Here is a 20,558-nt window from a genome sequence, read left to right as displayed (position 1 = left end):
TCTCGAGCATGTAAAATCGAAAACGATTTCACACATACTCAAAAACTATATAAATGTACAGTAGTATGAATATTATGATTATTACGGTCTATCAATTAATTGTGAGTAAATTGGATCTATTCGATAAGAGTTTTAAGCATATTGAATAATTAGTTACACGATAAGTTAATAACCGTATGAGTTATTCAAAATCAATATAAATCATTCATTTAGTAATGGGTAACTATAGGTAATTTTTCTTAGAACAGTTAAAATTAAATTAAAACCTAATTCGAATGATGGAATATATACTAACATGTGAATTTTTATTTAAGCTACACCACGTCAATTATATAATAGTGAACACACAAATATAAATATTAAATAAATTCGAAAACAAATATTGCACAAAAAAATAAAGTAGTTTATAGAGCAAATTATTTTTAATCGCGATGAGAAAAAAATATTTTATGCTTCTGTTCCCGACTCCCGTTGATTATCAGATGTATAAACCGAGGGTAAAAAAAAAATATTGAAAATGAACATGAGATTCTACAGGTACTCGCAAAGAAAATATTCTCATCGTAACATTATATATTTATATGATATACCTACATAAACACAACTAATTATAAACTATATCCAATTCAGAACTCGGAAGGCGTATACAGCCGCAAGCAGCGCGACCCGTCCGATATCAAAAATATACTGCTAATACTGCTTATACCTCAGTGGTAGGATTTATACATTTTATTGGAACGATAATTTTTCACTCAACCAGACGATTATACCGTACAGAATGCATGGGTTATAATTACTGTTTCAGTAGTATTTATTTTGTTTAGAGCTTAATTGGAGGAATCTGTATCGATATTAATTTATGACTGCGTGGCAAGTTAACTGGTCTTTAAAAAAAAAAAAAAAAAAACCGAACACAAATTAAATATTATAAGTGTACGTATAACCAGCGAAAAGCAACAAATAACACCTAATATTAAATATTTTAATGTGCGATGGCTACATAAATTATAAGTATTATGTAGGTACCTAAAGGAAATATTTAAAAATCTTCGGGAATGTCAATGCCCTTGTTTCAAACTTATAATTTTCACTAGTATAAACCTAAAAAGTCTAAATATTAGATACAAATGGCAGGTGTCGATGCACTATAGCAAGGGCGGTCAAACAGCCGATCGCGGACAATTTCAAAGTCGATCATGTAATAGAATTTATTTTTAGGGCCATTCGCCCTATATGTCTCTTAATAATTATAATTATTCGATACTAAAAAAGATTTTCTATGGAAGTCGATCCTCAAAAGTGAAGTATATTTTTAGTAGATCGTAACCAAAAAAAGTTTGGCCACCCTTGTACTATAGGGTAAATTGTTTAAAATTTTCTGTATAACCGTAAAAAACTATAACATATTACTAGAAATAAAACTATAATAGGTATACATAATACTTTTTAAAATTGTTTAATTTTGAAAAAAAATATCATTTTTGATTTAAAATTAAAATTAATTAGCTTATGATAAATATTAAATAAAATATGAAGATATTTATGTTTCATAGGTATATACCTACCTAGGTATAGGTATTGGTATAGTACTATAGTTTACATAAAAACATACTATGAGATATGAACAATTTATATTTTAACTTTAATATTTAAGTATTTAATAACGATAAGTGCAATAAATACAATTACTAAAAAAATTATACATATTTATATATATATTGGGTTAGATAACAAATAAAGGACTGAAAAAAGTAGCCATCGAAAAATCAAAACATGTGACTAAATTAACTATAAATTATTGTTACGTTGGAAAAATTGATAGTCTGCAATTGTTATCAAAAAGCTTACTCAAGTAAATGGATACAATATGACCATTTTGGATGAATAATAAAACGAGAAATGTTACAATCTTTTGTAGTTTGACGACAATATTTGATAAAGAAGTTACTAAGTATATAAGACACAGTAACTATTAAAACTTCACTATACATATAAGGTGCAATAAAATTATTGATATTTCATGTACAATATTTCTTATCGAGTAACCAAACTTACTAAACAATAGAAAGGTTAATAGCCACATTTATCTAAATATAATCTATCAGCTAGATTCTATATTAGCTAATATTAAGGTCGTTTTTGTAAATAATTAATACATTTATAAAAATGTTTTTTTTTTTTTAATTGATGGAAAAATGGTGAAGAATGTAAATTTATGAACAAAATATTACAAAAACAAGAATTTTCAACATAAATAATATCAATTTATGAACAGTTTTATTTATGATACAGTAAAGTATAGACTATATCAAATTAAACATATTTATTTCTATTTTAAGTTCAACTTTAAATGACATTGAACAAATAATGTTTATTTTTATTTTTTGAAAACGAACGTCACTAATACTATAAATTGTCTAGTCAAAATGATTAGTATCGTTACTATTATCCTTACTACACTCATTACCTATGGTAAACACACATCACATTACTATTTGCGCAATAGTATTGAGCTCAGCCAAATTGTTGAATGAGCAACAAACGAATGAGGAAAAATAAAGAAACGAACAGATCTTCACGAGTACATGAAAACTCTCCAGTCTGAACAGTCTTCACCTGAGCATTAGGTCGTAAACAACAACAGTAATTATTTTGACGGTCTAGACGCGTACACATATACCTCGAGGATGTATTTTATATTTATATTTTGTTTTTTTTATTCGTTTTTTCAGTCCTTGTTCCCGGCGCTACAGTGAGATTTAACGGCTGACTTTATTGTACTTGTTCTGATTTGTTTGCCGGGGTTCAGGTAATTATAATACTACAGTTAAGGTCGCAGGATGTATATGTGTATAAATGGGAAGTTTACGATTTGGCACATGATTACAAGCATGAGTGGTGTGGCAGCAGCCTCTTTATACAATATAATAATGCATGTATCTTTGGCGCGATGGCTTTATTACCGGAATATTCACCATCAGTGTCTGCGCCGAGAGAGAAGTCCTATTATTATAATGTCTTTCCGCACATCTCTCAGTCTTTTTGCCGGCTCTCACGAGAAAATTATCGAGTTTTACGATCACCAATTACGCAATATAGATAGGGTGGATACTGGCGGCGGCAATGTTTGGCTCGAGCCTCAATAACATATATATATAACTGAACTAGCTGGTTTTTTCTTTTTAAAACATTTTATTTGTTTATTTCTATCGACACTAAACTTTATCATTATGCTGTAGCAAAGAAAACCAGTCGGATTAACTGACACACGCGAACAGTATCAATCAATTGAATCAACAGCAAAATAAGCTTATATATAAAAATAATACCACTATATTATTATATTTTGTATTTTATATTATGTTCGTATTTTTTATTGTATTACACTCAGTATAACTAAATATTACCTACATAATAAACTATTTAAAATCTAAAAGCCAATAATAATGCAACTGAATTTGGTAACTAAATTTTTCACATTATTTTAACACTAATTTTTACAAAAATAAAATTATATTAATAAACTTAACTATTCCAGATTTCAACAAAGAGAATAAATAGAAATGTATATGCCATATGTGTCAAATCCATAGTATTTATTAGGTACGTTTAATTTCTTTAATAATATTAAACTTATAAAATTACTTATTAATATTATTAGGCCGTAATTTTATTTTATTTTTACCTTGTCATCGATTCCGTTGAACCTATTTTCATGTGATTCTTTTTCAATCACTTTAATAAAAATTTTTGCTTTATTATACTTCAACTGTTCTTTTTTTTCTTCATCCAGTCTTCTCTGACGGCAAGGCACACATATTTCTATAACAAAACGTTAAATTTTTCATTTAACAAGGTAACGAGTAAGGTTATTAATGATAGTTTCTACACAACCTTAACAAAAAAAAAAAAAAATTAAAATTAAATTCTACATATATTTTCATATATTAATCTTTAAAAACGCGTCATTAGTACTTTTTTCTCCCATTTTAGGGCGATTCAAATTATCGTTGGGTCCCGTCGCAAGATGAGCTATCCCTTTTACACAGAATGGGATAAAAGCGCGACAAATGCCTTGTCATTTATTAAACCACGTCGGGACCTCGTTTCAACCTGCCTGTGTCCAGGGGAGAAAAAAGGTTTGTTTGAAAAAAAACCAATACTTAACGACCGTTTTTAGTGGTGGAGGGGGAAGTAAAAGAGGTTTCCTGGATTTTCCAACTGGTCGTTAAACATATTGAACGACTATTAAACTGATGGTCTTTTTATATAGGGTGAAAAAAAGAAAGAAAAAACTAGTAAGTCAAGAAATCCAAATTGATTTCTCGGCGTTACGTTTGTTTTACATCATATTCCTATGGACGAAGGAAGAGGGTTTCCCCTTTCCAATGGATTCTATTTAAACGACTGTATCAAATGAACTAAATCGCATTCGGTTATCTGCAATTCGCTGACCACTAACAAAACACGCTTCATTTAACTACTTTACAGGGAGAGGGGGTGATATCAACCCTTTCTCGTAAGTACACGAGGTCCCTCCGAATTTAACAAACGATATTAATAAATTTTTCTATTTAGTTAAAATCTCAACAAAATAAAATCAGCCTATTGAATACAGTAGTATTACTTTACTATTTTTATTCAATTTTTAACTGGAAGAAAAAAAATTACATCTATTATGATCATCTCTTGCAAATAAACATGTAGATTTTTTTTTAATAGTTCCAAATATTTACTAAAAATTAATATTTGTTTAAAAACAAACAAAAATATAGTTGCAATTTATAAGAATTTATGACGAAGATATAATAATTATCAATTGTTACAATATGAGTAATTAATAATAATAATAATTCCAATATCATCATAACAGTTTGTATTCGGATTATACATTACACAATGAAAATTATTATAATTAAACACTATAGCTGATAGGTCTCGTAGAACCCAGAAATGGCAATGAATCAAATTAAGTTTTTTTTGTTAGCGAGCTCTCATTTCCCTTCACCGACAACCACGGCATAAATACTAAGCACATGTATAGTTTAGAATCGCCACATTACGAATGATTTAACGGCTCCGTGACACGGCTGCACACTGAGGGGCAAAGGGTGAAATGGTCTTTGGACCCGATTAATATACAACCCTGTTTGGAACGCAAACTGTGATTTCTTGTTCCATATCTTTAATTGGATTCACCACAAACATGATCAATGCCTTCGGCCCAGATAACAGGGTCCAGCTATAACGTCTACGGAACCCCCTCGGTGCAACCAAAGGTGACCTTTTAATGATTTACAAGCATTCCCATCACGTTTCTCACATGCGCAATACCATACATACAAACATTCCCACTCCACGTGTCCCTTAAATGAATTAGTTTCTTGCCACTGCGTGTATTATGTTAGTCATGTGTATAATGTGTGTGTGTGTGGAGAAAGATGACCTCCTCCGATTCGGAATTGAAATTCGAGTCAAGCTGCGGGGATTCGGCGGGCGGGACAAAAGCACGATATTAATTCCGAGGCACAAAAACAGAGCCAGTCCAATGAGAGTGGTGAGAAAAAAACGATAGAAGGAAGCGCTCGGACCAAAGTTTCGGGTTCCTCTGGGACCGTTCCAAATGAAAATACATTACCTCTCGCATTGGGCATCTTGCTTTGGCTGCTATTCTTAATAAATTAGACTAATTTGCTAATGGCAATATATTTAAGAAAAAAAAACTGTAAAATTTAAAGTTTTGCCATGCAAACCAACAAACACATATATTTTCTTTTTTTAGAATAGATTTGATTAGATTCTTTCAGAGAATAAAAAAGAGTGCATACTAGTAGAAATAACAAGCAAATTTGATCAGAAAATATACATCATATTATAGTTGTTAGCTCTGTTATGATAAACAAACAAATTATTTTAGCTTTAAATTGAATATAACTTTGTTTGAGACAAATTAATATTCTAAATTTTATACTTATACAAATACAAAATTCTAAAAACCAATTTTTCTTTAAATTTAAAAATGAATTATTTTACATAATTTCCTTAATTTTAAAACTTTATGATTAACAAAAAATAACATTAATGTGGCAAAGTGTATATAACATCTGCTCAATTCACCTAAAATAATTTGATTGTATACGTACTACTTATCAATAAAAATATAACCTTTCATTTTTAATTTATAATTATGGTATACATAATTATATTTTGAAATAAAATTATCTCAAAGAACAATACTTAAGGTATGAAAGACAACCTTATAGGGTGTTATGACGGGTAGACCGACAATCAACTTACTCGAACCTCTATTGCTGTATAATTACATGTTATAAGAAATAAAGGAAAAGACAATAAAAACCAAAACAGTTTTACAACGTCACTTCATTAAAATAAACAAACCAATAACGGGTATTATAAATTTAAGATATTAAAGAGATTTTTATGATTAGTGGAACTTCAAATATAATAAAATACTATAAATATTTAAAACATTATTTTGAAGTAGAGCTAGTTCCAATTTATTTTATATATAATTCAGTCGGTTTCCAATAATTTACACACAAGGATTTAAAGAACAATTTTTTTTATTTCACTTAATTGATATTAGTGAATTTTTATGTATACTTATTTCAGTGTGCAGTACAATAAAATGTAATGAATAATTATAATGCATTGAATAAGCAATAAACTTTAAATAAATATATATTTTTTCACAATATTTAAAACTCAAAAATATAAAATAAAATATTTATTAAGCTTAACGTATAAATGAAATAATATAAGCAAAACAAATAAATGGTTAAATTACACTCAATTATCAATTAAAAGTGTGTGCAATAATTTCATCAAAAATTTAATAAATTACCTGGTTTTGATGTTGTAAACATTCCAAGTTCACCAAAGTACAAGTATACTCCATAATCAGCTGCATAGCACCGTGAAAGAATCGTCCATTCTTCTTTAGTTAACAGTGCTATTCTGAAACACAAATGTTATTATATGTTATTAGATTTAAATAGTAAAAATTACGTTAATATATTGTTACGTCATACAAACATAATGAATAAACTCATATGATTTAAAAGTGTCCAAAAACATTTCAATCAAAATTAGTACCAACTTATCTAAAAATAAAATGGTAATATTTAATATAATATAAATTAAATATATTGAACTCATATTTATTTATGACAAAGGCAGAAAAATTTAAAATTTAAATTAAAATAACTACCTATTTATCTATTAGTATTATTACAACTAGGCAGATATGTAAAAAAAAATAATAGTAAACAATAATTATTGATAACTAAAACAACAGAATTAATTTAAATTAAAACTTATTGTATAGATTAGACATAAAAATTAAAATTAATTTTTAACGATATTTTATAATTAACTTATAATATAAGTCTATCTATCTAATGATGAATGTCATATTATGACATTCATCATTAGATAATGTTTGATTTATCTAGTCATAGAAGAATATTATATACATAGCAGCTTACTAAAAAAAAGAAGAAATATGCAATAAAATGTTCTGAAAATCGAAAAGAAAATTGTTTACAGATAAATACATATAAATCTTAACCCCAAAAATAAAAAATGTATTAGCTGGTAAGAGGCAAGATAATATAAATAATATTACCTATTTAATCAGTAAAGTTTACTTAAATTGATTTTTACATGAGAAATAATTATTAACTCAGTGCGAATGAATACCTAAATCTAATTGTTTACGTAAGACACCTCTACCAATCATAATATTATATAGTTGATACGTAAAGGCATAGCAATGTGTAAAGATAATGAATACAAAAAAGTTAGCATGTGAGTACCACTTTGCTGTGCAAAATAGGTCACTATTATAAATATGTTAAATTTAAATTCAATGATGTATGATGAAAACGAATCTGAGCAGAGACAGTCCGTCAATATTAGCCTATAATCACTATATATATTTCGTGATATATTTTTTTAATACATTAATTTTAATTTTAGTATTATAGTGGGTTTATAAAAGGTTTTTCGAAAATATTGCATTTTTTATATTAATATTTAATTATTATAGTAACATATATTTTTAGCAAATTATATCAACTTATAAAACTCAACATTTAATAACATTATATCCTGTAAGCACCGTAAAACAGTAAAAATAAATTCGTAATATAAGTTGAATACAAGTATAAATGTAAAATACATTAAAAGGAATCAAAAATGTTATTGAGTATAGTATAATTCACAATACTATAATGTACATACAATTTTTTAGATCCCACGAATAATACTTTTAAATTATAACAAAATAAACAATTAGTATCATTATTTATTATTTGTAAACCGTAATTTCGTACAGATTAGAACTCTAAATGTATATGTATAATCGACTATATATATATTTTTAAATTTTGTGGTTCCAGTATGAACTATTTTTGAAAACGTTTGTATTAAATTTTCAAAACTTGGTATAAAATGAAAAGTTTTTATGAATTTCTTACGATAATACACAATAGTTTGCAGTTTTTTTTGTGAATTCGACAAATTAAGTTCAAATTTTAAATTCAAATGCATATAAAAAAATTATTCCTAATTATGTATTTCAAATATTTTAAGAACAACTTATGTGGGATTTTGTTTTAAATTTTTAAGAATTTTGATTCAGCATTATTAAGTTTTTTTAGTTGACATAGAAAAAATATTTTGAAAGTGTTATCGTAACTAGAAAATGATAATAAAGATATTTGGTGAACACTTCAAGAATCTGAATTTCATAGTTCTTGAGTTAAATAAAAAATAATTATAAAAATCCCCTATATTTTAAAGTTGTTTTTCAAATAGAAAATCAAAATTAATTCAGGAAGTCCTTTCACTCTAAGAAAAAATTTCATACCAGCAATTTACTTCCAAAATAACCTAATCCCAACTACAACTCAAACTAAATATTTCGGTCTAATCTTATATAAGCATCTTGAAATCCACACATAGAAACTAAAAAGAAAAGTTCTTAATGCTAGACTTCATAATATATTACGTCCACTCTCGATCAACAACAAACTATTTATGTATAAATCAATAATAAAACCCATAGGACTTATTTGAGCTAATGGCATCCAAATATAGCAATGTGCCAAGCATTCCCAAAAACATACCACCCAAACCTTCCAACCAATCTCTCTTCACCAAAAAACATCTACGTCATGGGGTACTCCTTAAACTTCTCATTACACAAGGACCTAAAATTTAAACAGCCTATAAAAAGCTAATATAAAAAAATCTATACCATATCAATAAACCATAAAATCCACTATTGTATAACTTAACCAATGAATTCATCCCAAATACCCCCCCCCTCTATGGCGATAAAAAAAGACACTTGCGTTGAGATTTTTTGAATACGGACGGATAGTGCTTACGTCATACACATTCTTATCATACGTACAAATCTTATCAATGGATCCGTTGGACCCAAACAAAAGCTATCACAATGTAATAATATCGCTTAAAATTAACATTTTACACGTTGTTTAAGCAGAATTGTTTAATTCTTAAGGTTTATGTGTACTAATGCACTGTGCATAGTTAGTTTAATGAAAAATCGCGTAAATTGAAAGTTTAAACTAAAATTTTGTTCAAATATTCTAAAAGTATGTTTTTCATATAGTACGAAATATTTGTTTGGATCCAATTGGGACATTTGATAAGGATTTATAACATTTGTGACGTAACACTATCCGTCCGTATTCCAACTATATTAATTAACTAAAAAACTTCTCTATCCCCCAAGTCGGAGGGTTTCCACGCGCAGGTGGGCCTCCCTCCTAACGTTATTCGTGTTGTTATATTTTGCTACCAAATTTACTTATTAAATATAAATATTACAGATTGTAAATATTCTTTTATTTAAATTAAAATTCTCATTTTTCCTACAATTTTTTTTTTATTTTTCCCTATTAAACAATTTACTTTTATACTAACTTTTTACTTTTGACCTACAAAGTACCAACTACATTCAATTTTATAGGTACTGAAACCATTTCTATTTTAGAAAATCAAAGCTTTTTAACGAATACCTATCGTATACACATACACAAAAAAAAACAAATACATTATTGTAAAATAAATACGTAGATAAGTATAATTACATTAATTACATCGATCCACTAAAAATCTAAAAACAAACGTAAAATATGGATTTTAAATGGTTTTCCGAACACATATTAAGAATTTAATTTACACAAAAAGAACAAATTTAATAAACGGATACTCATATTTTATACGATTATATCTAATGGATGCTTAAATTATATTATAAGTTTATGACTACGTTAATCTGATGTGTATTTAAAAACAGAATTTATGAGAAGCAACATTCGAATATAATATATTATAATATTATTATGTATTGGCCGACATCGTTACAGCACACATCGTCCACGACAGTGTAACCATCAAAACAAGGCAACCGCGACGTCGAGGTCTCGAGAATATACTCTCTCCACCCACGCAACAGGAAGGGTGCGGCCGCAATGACGACGATAATACTTAATTAATTGGATAATTTGTTAAATACTGACGGCAGCTGACAAAAACACATCTCTTATGGGCACGACGATTTGCATAGTCGCCACGGCAGGCACTCGGTGTACATTTGCATAATCACCGTCACGTTAAATTCCTCTCCTCCGCGGACCATGGCGCATCCGCTAGAAACGGCGGCGGCAGCAGAAGCCAATAAGATTATTTTGCACCCCGTACCCCCTTCTTTCGAGGAATATAGACGCACACGCACGACAACCCGCCCAGCTATTAAAAACCATTTTGAACAGACTGAAAATATTATAATATATAATTTTCAACCCGACGCTCTTATAATAATAATAATATACTACCCCCCACAACGATGATACGAGCGACGCAGGTTCTTATTTTCCGAAGAACTTGACCCGTCAAGTGAATACGAGAAACAAAATTAATTAATTAAAAACTACAGTTGATTGCATCGAAAACAACAAAAACCTGTGGAACGACTGGGAAGAATTTTGAGTGGGCTGCGGTGAGGTGGTGTGAGAAGTTGACATCACAACACGGCTCTGTTGGTTAGAATGTCGTTCAGTCATCGTGATGACTTTAGTGGAAGAGTTACTAAAACGGAAGGTGAAAGTATACCACACGCTTGTTTTAACTTACTACACCGAAAGTTTCGCAGTTTTCCACTAGAAAGAACAACGTAACTGTGTTCTAGGTATATAAATATAGAGTATTGTCACAGTAAAAAACAGGCAGATTACTTATACATGATAAATATTGAAAAAGAAACCAAAGAACTTGTTCTGCTGTGTAGTAGTTTTCAAACAGGCGTTTTATTTCAGTTTATCAATCATTACCAATCCTATATTAGGCTATACATATTTCACTGAAATAATAATAATAATAAGTTACATATAATAAGTAGGCGATAACATTAAAAAAAAAACAAGGAATTATCATTTATTATAATATTATTATTTCTTGATAACATGACTCAATGATTACTCGACACCTAATGTACAGGAAAACGGTACCTACTTGCCTGCCCATTTTAAACACTATTAGGACAACTTAAGAGGAACATTGCTTGTTTAATATTTTCGAGTTTTTAACCAAGAAGAAAATTATATCATGATAATTAATATTATATTGGAAAAAAAATCTAAAAAAGGTGGAATATTTTAAGTATCTACAATTAATATAGCTTAAAATGTATCAAAATATTATCAACATTCTGCCTGTAGAAAATAATAACAAATTAGTAATAGACACCAATGGTGTAATATTTTAAATTCATATTGTTGCATAGTTAATAGTTTTTATTTTTTTAATCCAATAAAATAACTAAAATTCATTTAGAGGAATCGTTGTTTAAAGCTGAAGTACCTATTAAATTCCATAAAAATTAACTTCAATCACTTATAAGTTATAGAAAAAAGGGGTTTAATACATGTATTTTCAATATTTAGAATTTATGCAGAATCTTCCTATCTACTGTATAGTGTGTTAAATTTATTTTTAAATATTAAACGATAAGCGCATATATATCCAATATTGTCAATTTTTACTTTAGGTCACTAAAGGACCAACCATAATTTGCTATTAAAAATTTCCTCTCTAATCACTCTAAATATTGGAGATAAACGTACATTGTGCATTCTTGAAAACTTAGTTGAATCACTTATTCACTTCTCAACTTTATTTAAGTTCTCATAAAAAATATTTAATAAATAACTCAGACACACCAAATAAACTTTAACCATTTAAATAACTATAATATTATGGTAACTTTACATGACGATCATCCAACTAACTAAATTTTGAAACACTGAATTACGTATTCTATAGTTGAAAATTAAAATTATTTAAAAAATAATGATAGTCGTAGTCTTACAACATAAAAAATAAGAATGTCGCTGTGTGACTTCTATTATTTCACTATCGTATTATTATATTATCAAATCTTCTAATAGCATCCAAGGGCAGGATAAAAATGTATGGTACTTACAGGGACGATTATTATATTATTATACACTTAAATTACTATTTTCTAAGTATTAAACTTAAGCTTTGATTATTGATTAGAATATTTCAACATATATTATAAAAAAAATAAAACATTTTATTCAAACATTTTTTGGGGTTTTTTTTTCATTGTAATGGATATACTATATAGTATGTTATAATATATTTGTACATTCTTCAAGTTGGAAACTATGATTTTTCTTAAGATGAGTATGTACTTTTTTAAAAGTAAATTGTGAAAAAAAATTAATATGTATAAAACTAAGTTTAAAAAACCATTATGTGATGCAGTTGAATGATAATCTATGCTCTATAAAGTCATATTTTGTTTACTTTAAAAGCTAGATATAAAATTGCATTAAGAAACATACACTAGTAGAGCTATAAAAGTATTTTTCAATAACCAAAAAATTAATAATAATCTTATTTCTTGAACTCGATAGTTTATAAATTATTAACATTGAGAAAATACTTTTAGTCGTTAATTACTTAGAACAATATTATTGTTAAATATACTCAGAATTTGTAATAAGTAGAATTTTTTAATACAACACACAATTAATATTTATAGGAATATAATACATTTACAAAAATAGATAACTAATTTATTAGTCATTATTACTTACGGATTCTGTTCAGTAGAATACAAATTCGAAGGTGGTTCAAATAACAATCCAGTATGTTCTTTGCAAAGAAGTGCTTCATTTACAATCGATTGCGGTCTTGGTTCTTTAGATGAATTTCTGTAACAGATATATTATTATTATTAAAAATATAATACAACAAAGCTGAAAATATAATTTAAGTAAGAAAATTAAAATGTAGAAGTACATTCAATATTATGTTTATTAAGACAATATAAACAAGACATATTATTATGTAGGTATAATAATTTGACAATAGGTTACTGTGTACCTCCATAATATTTAGACTTAATACATTGAAATTATAAATGAGTTTAATTGAATAGTTATTAGTTATATTATGTGTATTAAGTATTCAATAACTGATATCGAATATCCAAATATATATTTGTAACCAAACTCGAAGAAAATTCTTAAAAAAACGTATTATTCTAAATAAACCATACAATAATGTAATAATTACGTATACCATAAAGCGCCGACTTCGATATAATAAGCATTTTATTGAAATATTGAATTATATATAACGTAAGTACTGTGCAGTATATTTGTCTTTCGAGATTTCGTACATGTTATATCAGTTAACTAAATAAAAAAAATCACTCTTATTTTTTTGGGAATAGAAAAAAGTCGGTAACCACGCAGAAAGAAATGTCTGCAGTAGTTCTACAAAAAAATGAATAAGTCAAAAAAATCTTTATACATTTTTTGAAAATTTAACATTAAAATATATATTTTTAAACATAATTTAAAAATTAAAATATCCAATGCTGGTTAGTTCAAGTCACATAAATTGGTTAAAAATTACCAAAGCTCAAAATGGTAAAAAAAAAAAATGGAAGTGTTCTATCGCACACAGGAGATGAGATATACTCGTGGTGAACAAACACAGGGAACTTAAGAAGTAAAGGTATAGGGAGGCAGTGGCCTCGGGTCGTTTGAGAAATGATACGTTTTGTTGGTAGGGTCAGAGTGGCGACGGCGTGTAACGTCATTAGCACACACACACACATACAAGCACACGCGCTACGATCAGTGGCGAGTCTTGATAGCCAGCAATTCATCTGGACGATCGCCACAAGTCCCCCTCAGTACTATTTTCCACCCTATCAAGCGAGCGCTCTGTATATATACGCACAGTTCAGTGTGACCCGTCGACAATGACGATGACGACGAAGACGACGACGTCTTTCAGAGCTTCGAAAACTACGACAAAGGCGAGGCAGACTACTACTGCAGAGCAACACATGTAGGAGACGGCCGGCCATCAGTCAACATTATATACTGAACTGTACCCCGCGGGGATATAGAAAGCGCGCAGGCGGTGTAATAGCATACACGGCCGTAATATAGCACACACACACACACACACACACACACACATACATATATAATATAAAATATTATGGTTATATTCCCTATACATATAATACTATAGTATAGAACGTAGTTTTAGTGTAGTGTATAGTATATACGGGTACACACCACCGCACACCCTTCTTCGAAGATGAGAGCGGTACGCTGCGGTCGACACAAGTCCAAAACGGTATATAAACCCCACCGCTTAAACCACTGACGAACGCAGTGTAGGTGAAAACCCATCAAACAAATGCACGTGCAGCTTTACCCGCTCCTATTTCCAATAAAGATTTCCGGTCGTTTAAGGGGACACGGACGTACGACAATTGCCTGTACTTTGCTACCCTCCCATTGTTTCACTACACCTTTGTATATGTGCGCAGATTTATTTTTACACTTCAGTATAATAATTTTACAAAACAATAAATTTGTACAATATGTTCATAAAACAATGTTTATTTTCTTATTTTCTCCCATTGTTGGTTTGTTTATTTATTGTTATTATTGATCACTCTTACACAAGTACGGACTTGTATAACCAAAATATAAATAAATTCGATCAACTGCACTTAGTTCAATAAAAATAGCGGTTAAAATGAAAACTGATATGACGTAGCTAAATATTGCTAAATAATAACATATTTTTCATAAGACAAATTATTATTATACACCTATTATACACCCATAACAAATAACGACGCAACGCTTTTTTTTTGGCATTCACTCGTCGTCCGTTGTTATATTGTAACCACGACCCGATAAAAGATATAGCTGCCTGCTTTCTCGCTCAACGTACGCAGAAAACGGTTTAATCATACCACTACCACAACACGCATACATACGCTCATTTGCAGGCTAGTGGACAGCCTCCCTTTGTGTATGTGCGGTGATAAAGTAATTTATAAACGATCCTTAACGTCCGAACGAACACGCAAAAACTTAGCCACGCACCACGCCGGATTTTGAATAATTATTATACACCGTCTAATAATTTGGGAAAGGCCCTTTTCTCGTTACCGCTCTTAAAATGAAAAGTCGTCAAGCAGCCAGAGAAGGCAGCTCGTAATTTCGTCAAGTATTGTTCGACGTGTCCCTCCTCTCAATGGTCCTCTGACCACAACCCGAATATCTTCTGACTAATTAAGTGTGAATTATTAATTACACATAACGATGCCTGTATAACAATACAGCAAAGGCGCCCCCTCTCCTTTCCGGCATCACATTGTCCTCCGACAACATTTTTGATTAATTATACCAGCTCGAGGTGATGGAAGCTCTATATATGCGTGCACATGTAGAGAAGGACGATGGGAGGGACGCTAAGGCGATACAACATTGTCGTTTCGATAACTATAATAATATGCCGCCAGAAAGTCCACTGTAGCAGTTCTCCGATCACAATAAAACGTGTATTGAAGGCGGGTGGTATACTCACAGATGAGAACAGCAGAGAGCGTTCCAAAAGAATTTTACTTATTCGACGCGAACCAAGTGCAAAGAAAAGCTGAATAGAAGTTCGAAAGGTTAAAAGCTATTCATGCTTGTTAAATCAGATTTTCCGCACCAACCCACTGTACCGTGGCTTGATTGTTTGCGAGTTTATAAACCAGTAAAACTCAAAAATAAAATAAACAAACAAATAGTTTTGTAACACACCAGAAACCTTCCAACTTGTCAAGAGGTTTTTTTATTTTACAAAGTATGAACTAAAATTTTAAATAATAAAGAATCCTATAACACAATTACACTACATAATAAATAAAACAATTCATTCCTGACCCTACGATACAATTAAACTATTCAAATAGATCAAAATATCCAATACCTAACATGAAATATCAAAATATGATAATGTATCCATTTATTTTATTTTAAATTTATCACTGTAAACTTTTTCTAATATCTTCAATAGTCGTTTTTCCACAGTTCAAGAGTTGTATTTTTAGAAAAAATAAATAAATAATTAAAGTGAATTTAAGTAAATCACTGCACACTTTAATGTACCTATATAGTTTTAAGCAAACAATAAACTATCGAATTTAAAACTATATCAGACGCCTAAAAAAGCATTTAGCCAATATTATAATATTATACTGTTATATATTGACTATAGTTCGGTATTTTTTTTTTTTTTTTAATAAAAGAATATACGTACTTGCTTTGCATAAACCCAATAATACGAATTATGTAAATATAATAAGAATGTTATTAGGTACTATACAGCACACGCATGTGATATTACATCGCCATATTATTTCTTAACGACGTACATTTATAATATTAGAGTTGTTAAGCTACAAGAATACAGCGAATGTCATTTTGACAGGTAAAATCCAGGGGCAGACGTCACAGGTTCCAGAGGTGGCAATGGACCCTCGTAAAAATAAATCCTTTGAATTTAAAGGATTTAACGGGTTAGAAGAACAGGAAAATGGGGAGGAGAGTGCATATCAGGTCGAGACAAGTGTCATGCGAATATCAAATTTTTACGCTTTCCGGTCAACGGAATTACAACGAAAAAAGGCAGATAATCCTTTTTGTAAAACTAATTAGAAATAAGAACACAATATTTTTATTTTATCCAATTCATTCAAATATAGTAAGCACCCTGTAACCGGATAATTGTGGAGTAATTGTCAGTATATAATATATACTGAAATGAAAATACACCCTCTTAAAAGAAATTTCAACCCTCTTGAGGCACGTCCTATGGTTATGAAATTACACAGATATTATTATTTTATAGTTTAGTTTCAAATTCGAAGGTGGGTGGCCCAGTTAAAATGTTGATCTTTATTTTTAAGAAACACCCTAGTATATATGTATTATAAATAGCACGAAAATAAATTTAACGTCGAATAAGGTTTAAGAAGCTATTAACTCTAAACGACTAAATAGGTAGTATTAATTGATGTATATTGTATATACGAAAATATTCCACAAACAAAATACTATGTTTTAAGCAGAAGGCAGCTAGAAAATATATTTGAGATAACTTATTACTTAAATATCAGTGTAAATGAGTAACAGGAAAAAATATTTATGGTTCTTACGGAGTACATTATGTGACATAATGTTATAATAACACTATTTAATCGAAACCCGATGTAGCATTTGGTTAAAAAATATGTTTTGTTTATTTCAACTTTTTTTTCTTTTTTCTTCTATCGTCCACGTTCACAATTTGCCGAATGGGCAGATATCACTGCTTTTCGAGAACGATATTTTGACACATGGAGATTTAATGCGCTTTATATTACTTTTACGTATATACTGACATGGGCTCTAGTACGTATATATATATTATTATATTGCAACAGTCTGTGGTTTTGTATTTGTTGTTGACTCTGCTCGGGCCACAAATCATCCTTATTTTTACCCTTCAAAATTGAATTCTGATTTATTGGGTATCCTCCTCAATGCCCGCCACCCGATTTACCGAATCTCTTTTAGCTAAATGATGCGTTTTACTAGAATCTCCTCTTCCCTTTATCACACAAATATAAGTAAATTTATTTTTAAAAAAATACTAACAGAATATCATATTTGTCACAACAGATTATATGTATAAATAATCAGCTAAGAAAATTGATTAAGATTGATTTATTTCACACAATTAGTTCGGTGGTGTAGCTATTCGTCACTGACACTGCAGGCTGTCATTCACGCGATGTTCGACGAAATGTGTAAAGAATTACACTAGGGGCTGTGCAGCAGATAATGAAGAATCATGTGCAACTTCAGTGTGCGTTCATTATTACCACTTCAAACGGGATCGATCACTCCAATAGGTCTGTCATTACGTGACGACTAGTCTAATTAATGGTTTTTGCTCGCAATAAAAAAAAATGAAATAGTGTAGTTAGTCTAGAATAGAAAAATTGCATTACAAATGGAAAGCATTAATTCACTAATATAATCTTGGTGATATGAGTTAGACGTTATTATTAGTTGGATATCAACTATCGGGTAAGTACCAATTCTTCCAAATCCCGAGATTCATTTTTAAATTTAAAAATATATGCATTAATAAAACATTAAATGCATTTTTTCTGTATTTATATACAACTATGAAATATATTATATTATATATATTTTTCACATTCAAATTTTTAACTTTAAAATAATGTATTTTAAATAATGTTACTGGCATAAAAAATGTATGATTAAGAAGATATCAGCGTACTATTTGTTCTCTCTCTGGCCCATGCACAACATAGAAAAAACACATTTATACAGAATCATTATTTTTTTTAAGTTTTTTAGTAATCTTAGGGTAAAATCACTTATTACAAAAATTATAAAGAATAATATTTTTGAAGGTTTGATACATCGATTTGTCTAAATATTGTCTCAAAACAATTTAGACATCATTTATTTTTATTTTGAAAGTCAAATACAAAATCAAATAACAATAAAATACAAAACCGATATCATACCCTTAAAAATATTTAACTCCATAATATTAGTAATACGTGACTTAACTCTTAGACTACTCAAAAATCATAAAAAACGATTTTAGGTGAAAATTTATTATCAATGTTGTGAGTGGTCTGAGAGACAAAACAAATATTGAGCTGACATCCTCTAAAAATTTCTATCTATTCACATTTTTAGCAAGTTTATAAGCATGACATCTGAACTAATTCTAAAATTATATTGAATTCTGGAATAAATTAAACATGGTTAAAAATTCAAAATTGTTATATACCATTAACTACGATATATAATTAGATCGGTTCATATATTGTTACTCAATAATTATGATTGACCAAAATGATTCATTATATATTAAAATTTAAAAGTAATCAATTACATGTTATTACTTATAAGAACATCTTAATAACATTATATTATTTAATACAAAAATAAGTTGAGGTTAAATAAGTTTTAAGGGAACTTATTTTTTTAACACTTTAAAATAGTCGAAAAAATGTATCAAACAAAACCAAATCAATCATTAACAATAGGTCCAGTGTGTTGTACTTATTATACTAATCCAAAACTTAAAAACTAAGAATATTAAAAATCCTTGTGGCAATATAAAAATTAAAAGATTGACAATAGTTTTTACACTATAAATGTGACAAAATTAAAGACAATTTAAAATGTAAAAATTGTACTTAAGTTTCATCAATTTTGTTTAAATTAAATTTTTTTTAATATTAAGTATTTCCCATTAATTGTTAATGGATAGTTAACAAAATATAATATACTAAGAAGAATTATTTTCATTAGATACGAAAGTAACTGAAAATCAGTATATTTTACACCACACTTGAGTCTTAAAATTTAGAACAATAAAAATTTTGAAAACACCAATTCGATCCCACATTAATCAAAAAGAAAAATAATAGAAAAAATACAATTTTTGCACCATTAATTTTTAATTTATACTTTTAGAGCACTGATTCTACTAAAACCATAATCACTTAAAACCTATGTATACCATAAATCAATCCCTTCATTACTTAACAGAATTCTTATTTCAAAATGTATCAAAAACATGATCCAATATCAAAATTAAATAAAATTAAAGATATTAAAATTGTAAAAATGTAAACGCACACATTCATTTTATACATAATAAAGCATTGATGCATTATACTAAGATACTTAAAAGGAAATAATAAACAATTCAGAACTTAGTATAGAAATCAATTTAAACTTTATACAAAACCCTGTTATCCCTTATGTTAGAAATTCTTAACAGATCTTTCTAACTATAAAACATGTTATGTACAATTTTTACAAACAACAAATTAAAACTAAATAAATGATATCATTTTTATTACCTCACAAATTTTCTCCAAGATTCTAAAAAATTCTTAGAAACACAAGGGTATGGAGAATTTTCTTGTGAAGGAACAGGTCTTTTTTTATTCCATAGCAAATCACTTAGTAATTCTTTTTCTGAAATAGCAGACTGCTTATGTAAATTTTTAGTAATTTCATCTTGATTATGCATATTCTATAATTTGAATCAATAGTAAATTAATT

At 28.7% G+C, this 20,558-nt stretch overlaps 1 protein-coding gene across 2 annotated transcripts in view; it reads right to left on the bottom strand.

The window, feature by feature from the left end:
• LOC114132450 (ubiquitin carboxyl-terminal hydrolase 48-like) overlaps nt 1–20,558 on the bottom strand; it is a 42,447-nt gene that overhangs the window by 15,715 nt on the left and 6,174 nt on the right. For both annotated transcript variants that reach the window (XM_027997946.2, XM_050205122.1), the window contains 4 exons: nt 20,354–20,529; nt 13,182–13,298; nt 6,866–6,978; nt 3,686–3,822 (listed from right to left, as the gene is read on the bottom strand). In XM_027997946.2, coding sequence (XP_027853747.2) covers nt 3,686–3,822; nt 6,866–6,978; nt 13,182–13,298; nt 20,354–20,529 — 543 coding nt within the window. The remainder of the gene's footprint in view (nt 1–3,685; nt 3,823–6,865; nt 6,979–13,181; nt 13,299–20,353; nt 20,530–20,558) is intronic.

This window comes from Aphis gossypii, chromosome 1 (assembly GCF_020184175.1).
Source record: "Aphis gossypii isolate Hap1 chromosome 1, ASM2018417v2, whole genome shotgun sequence".
NCBI classification, from domain to species: Eukaryota; Metazoa; Arthropoda; class Insecta; order Hemiptera; family Aphididae; genus Aphis; species Aphis gossypii.
This window is presented reverse-complemented; position numbering and strand designations above follow the sequence as displayed.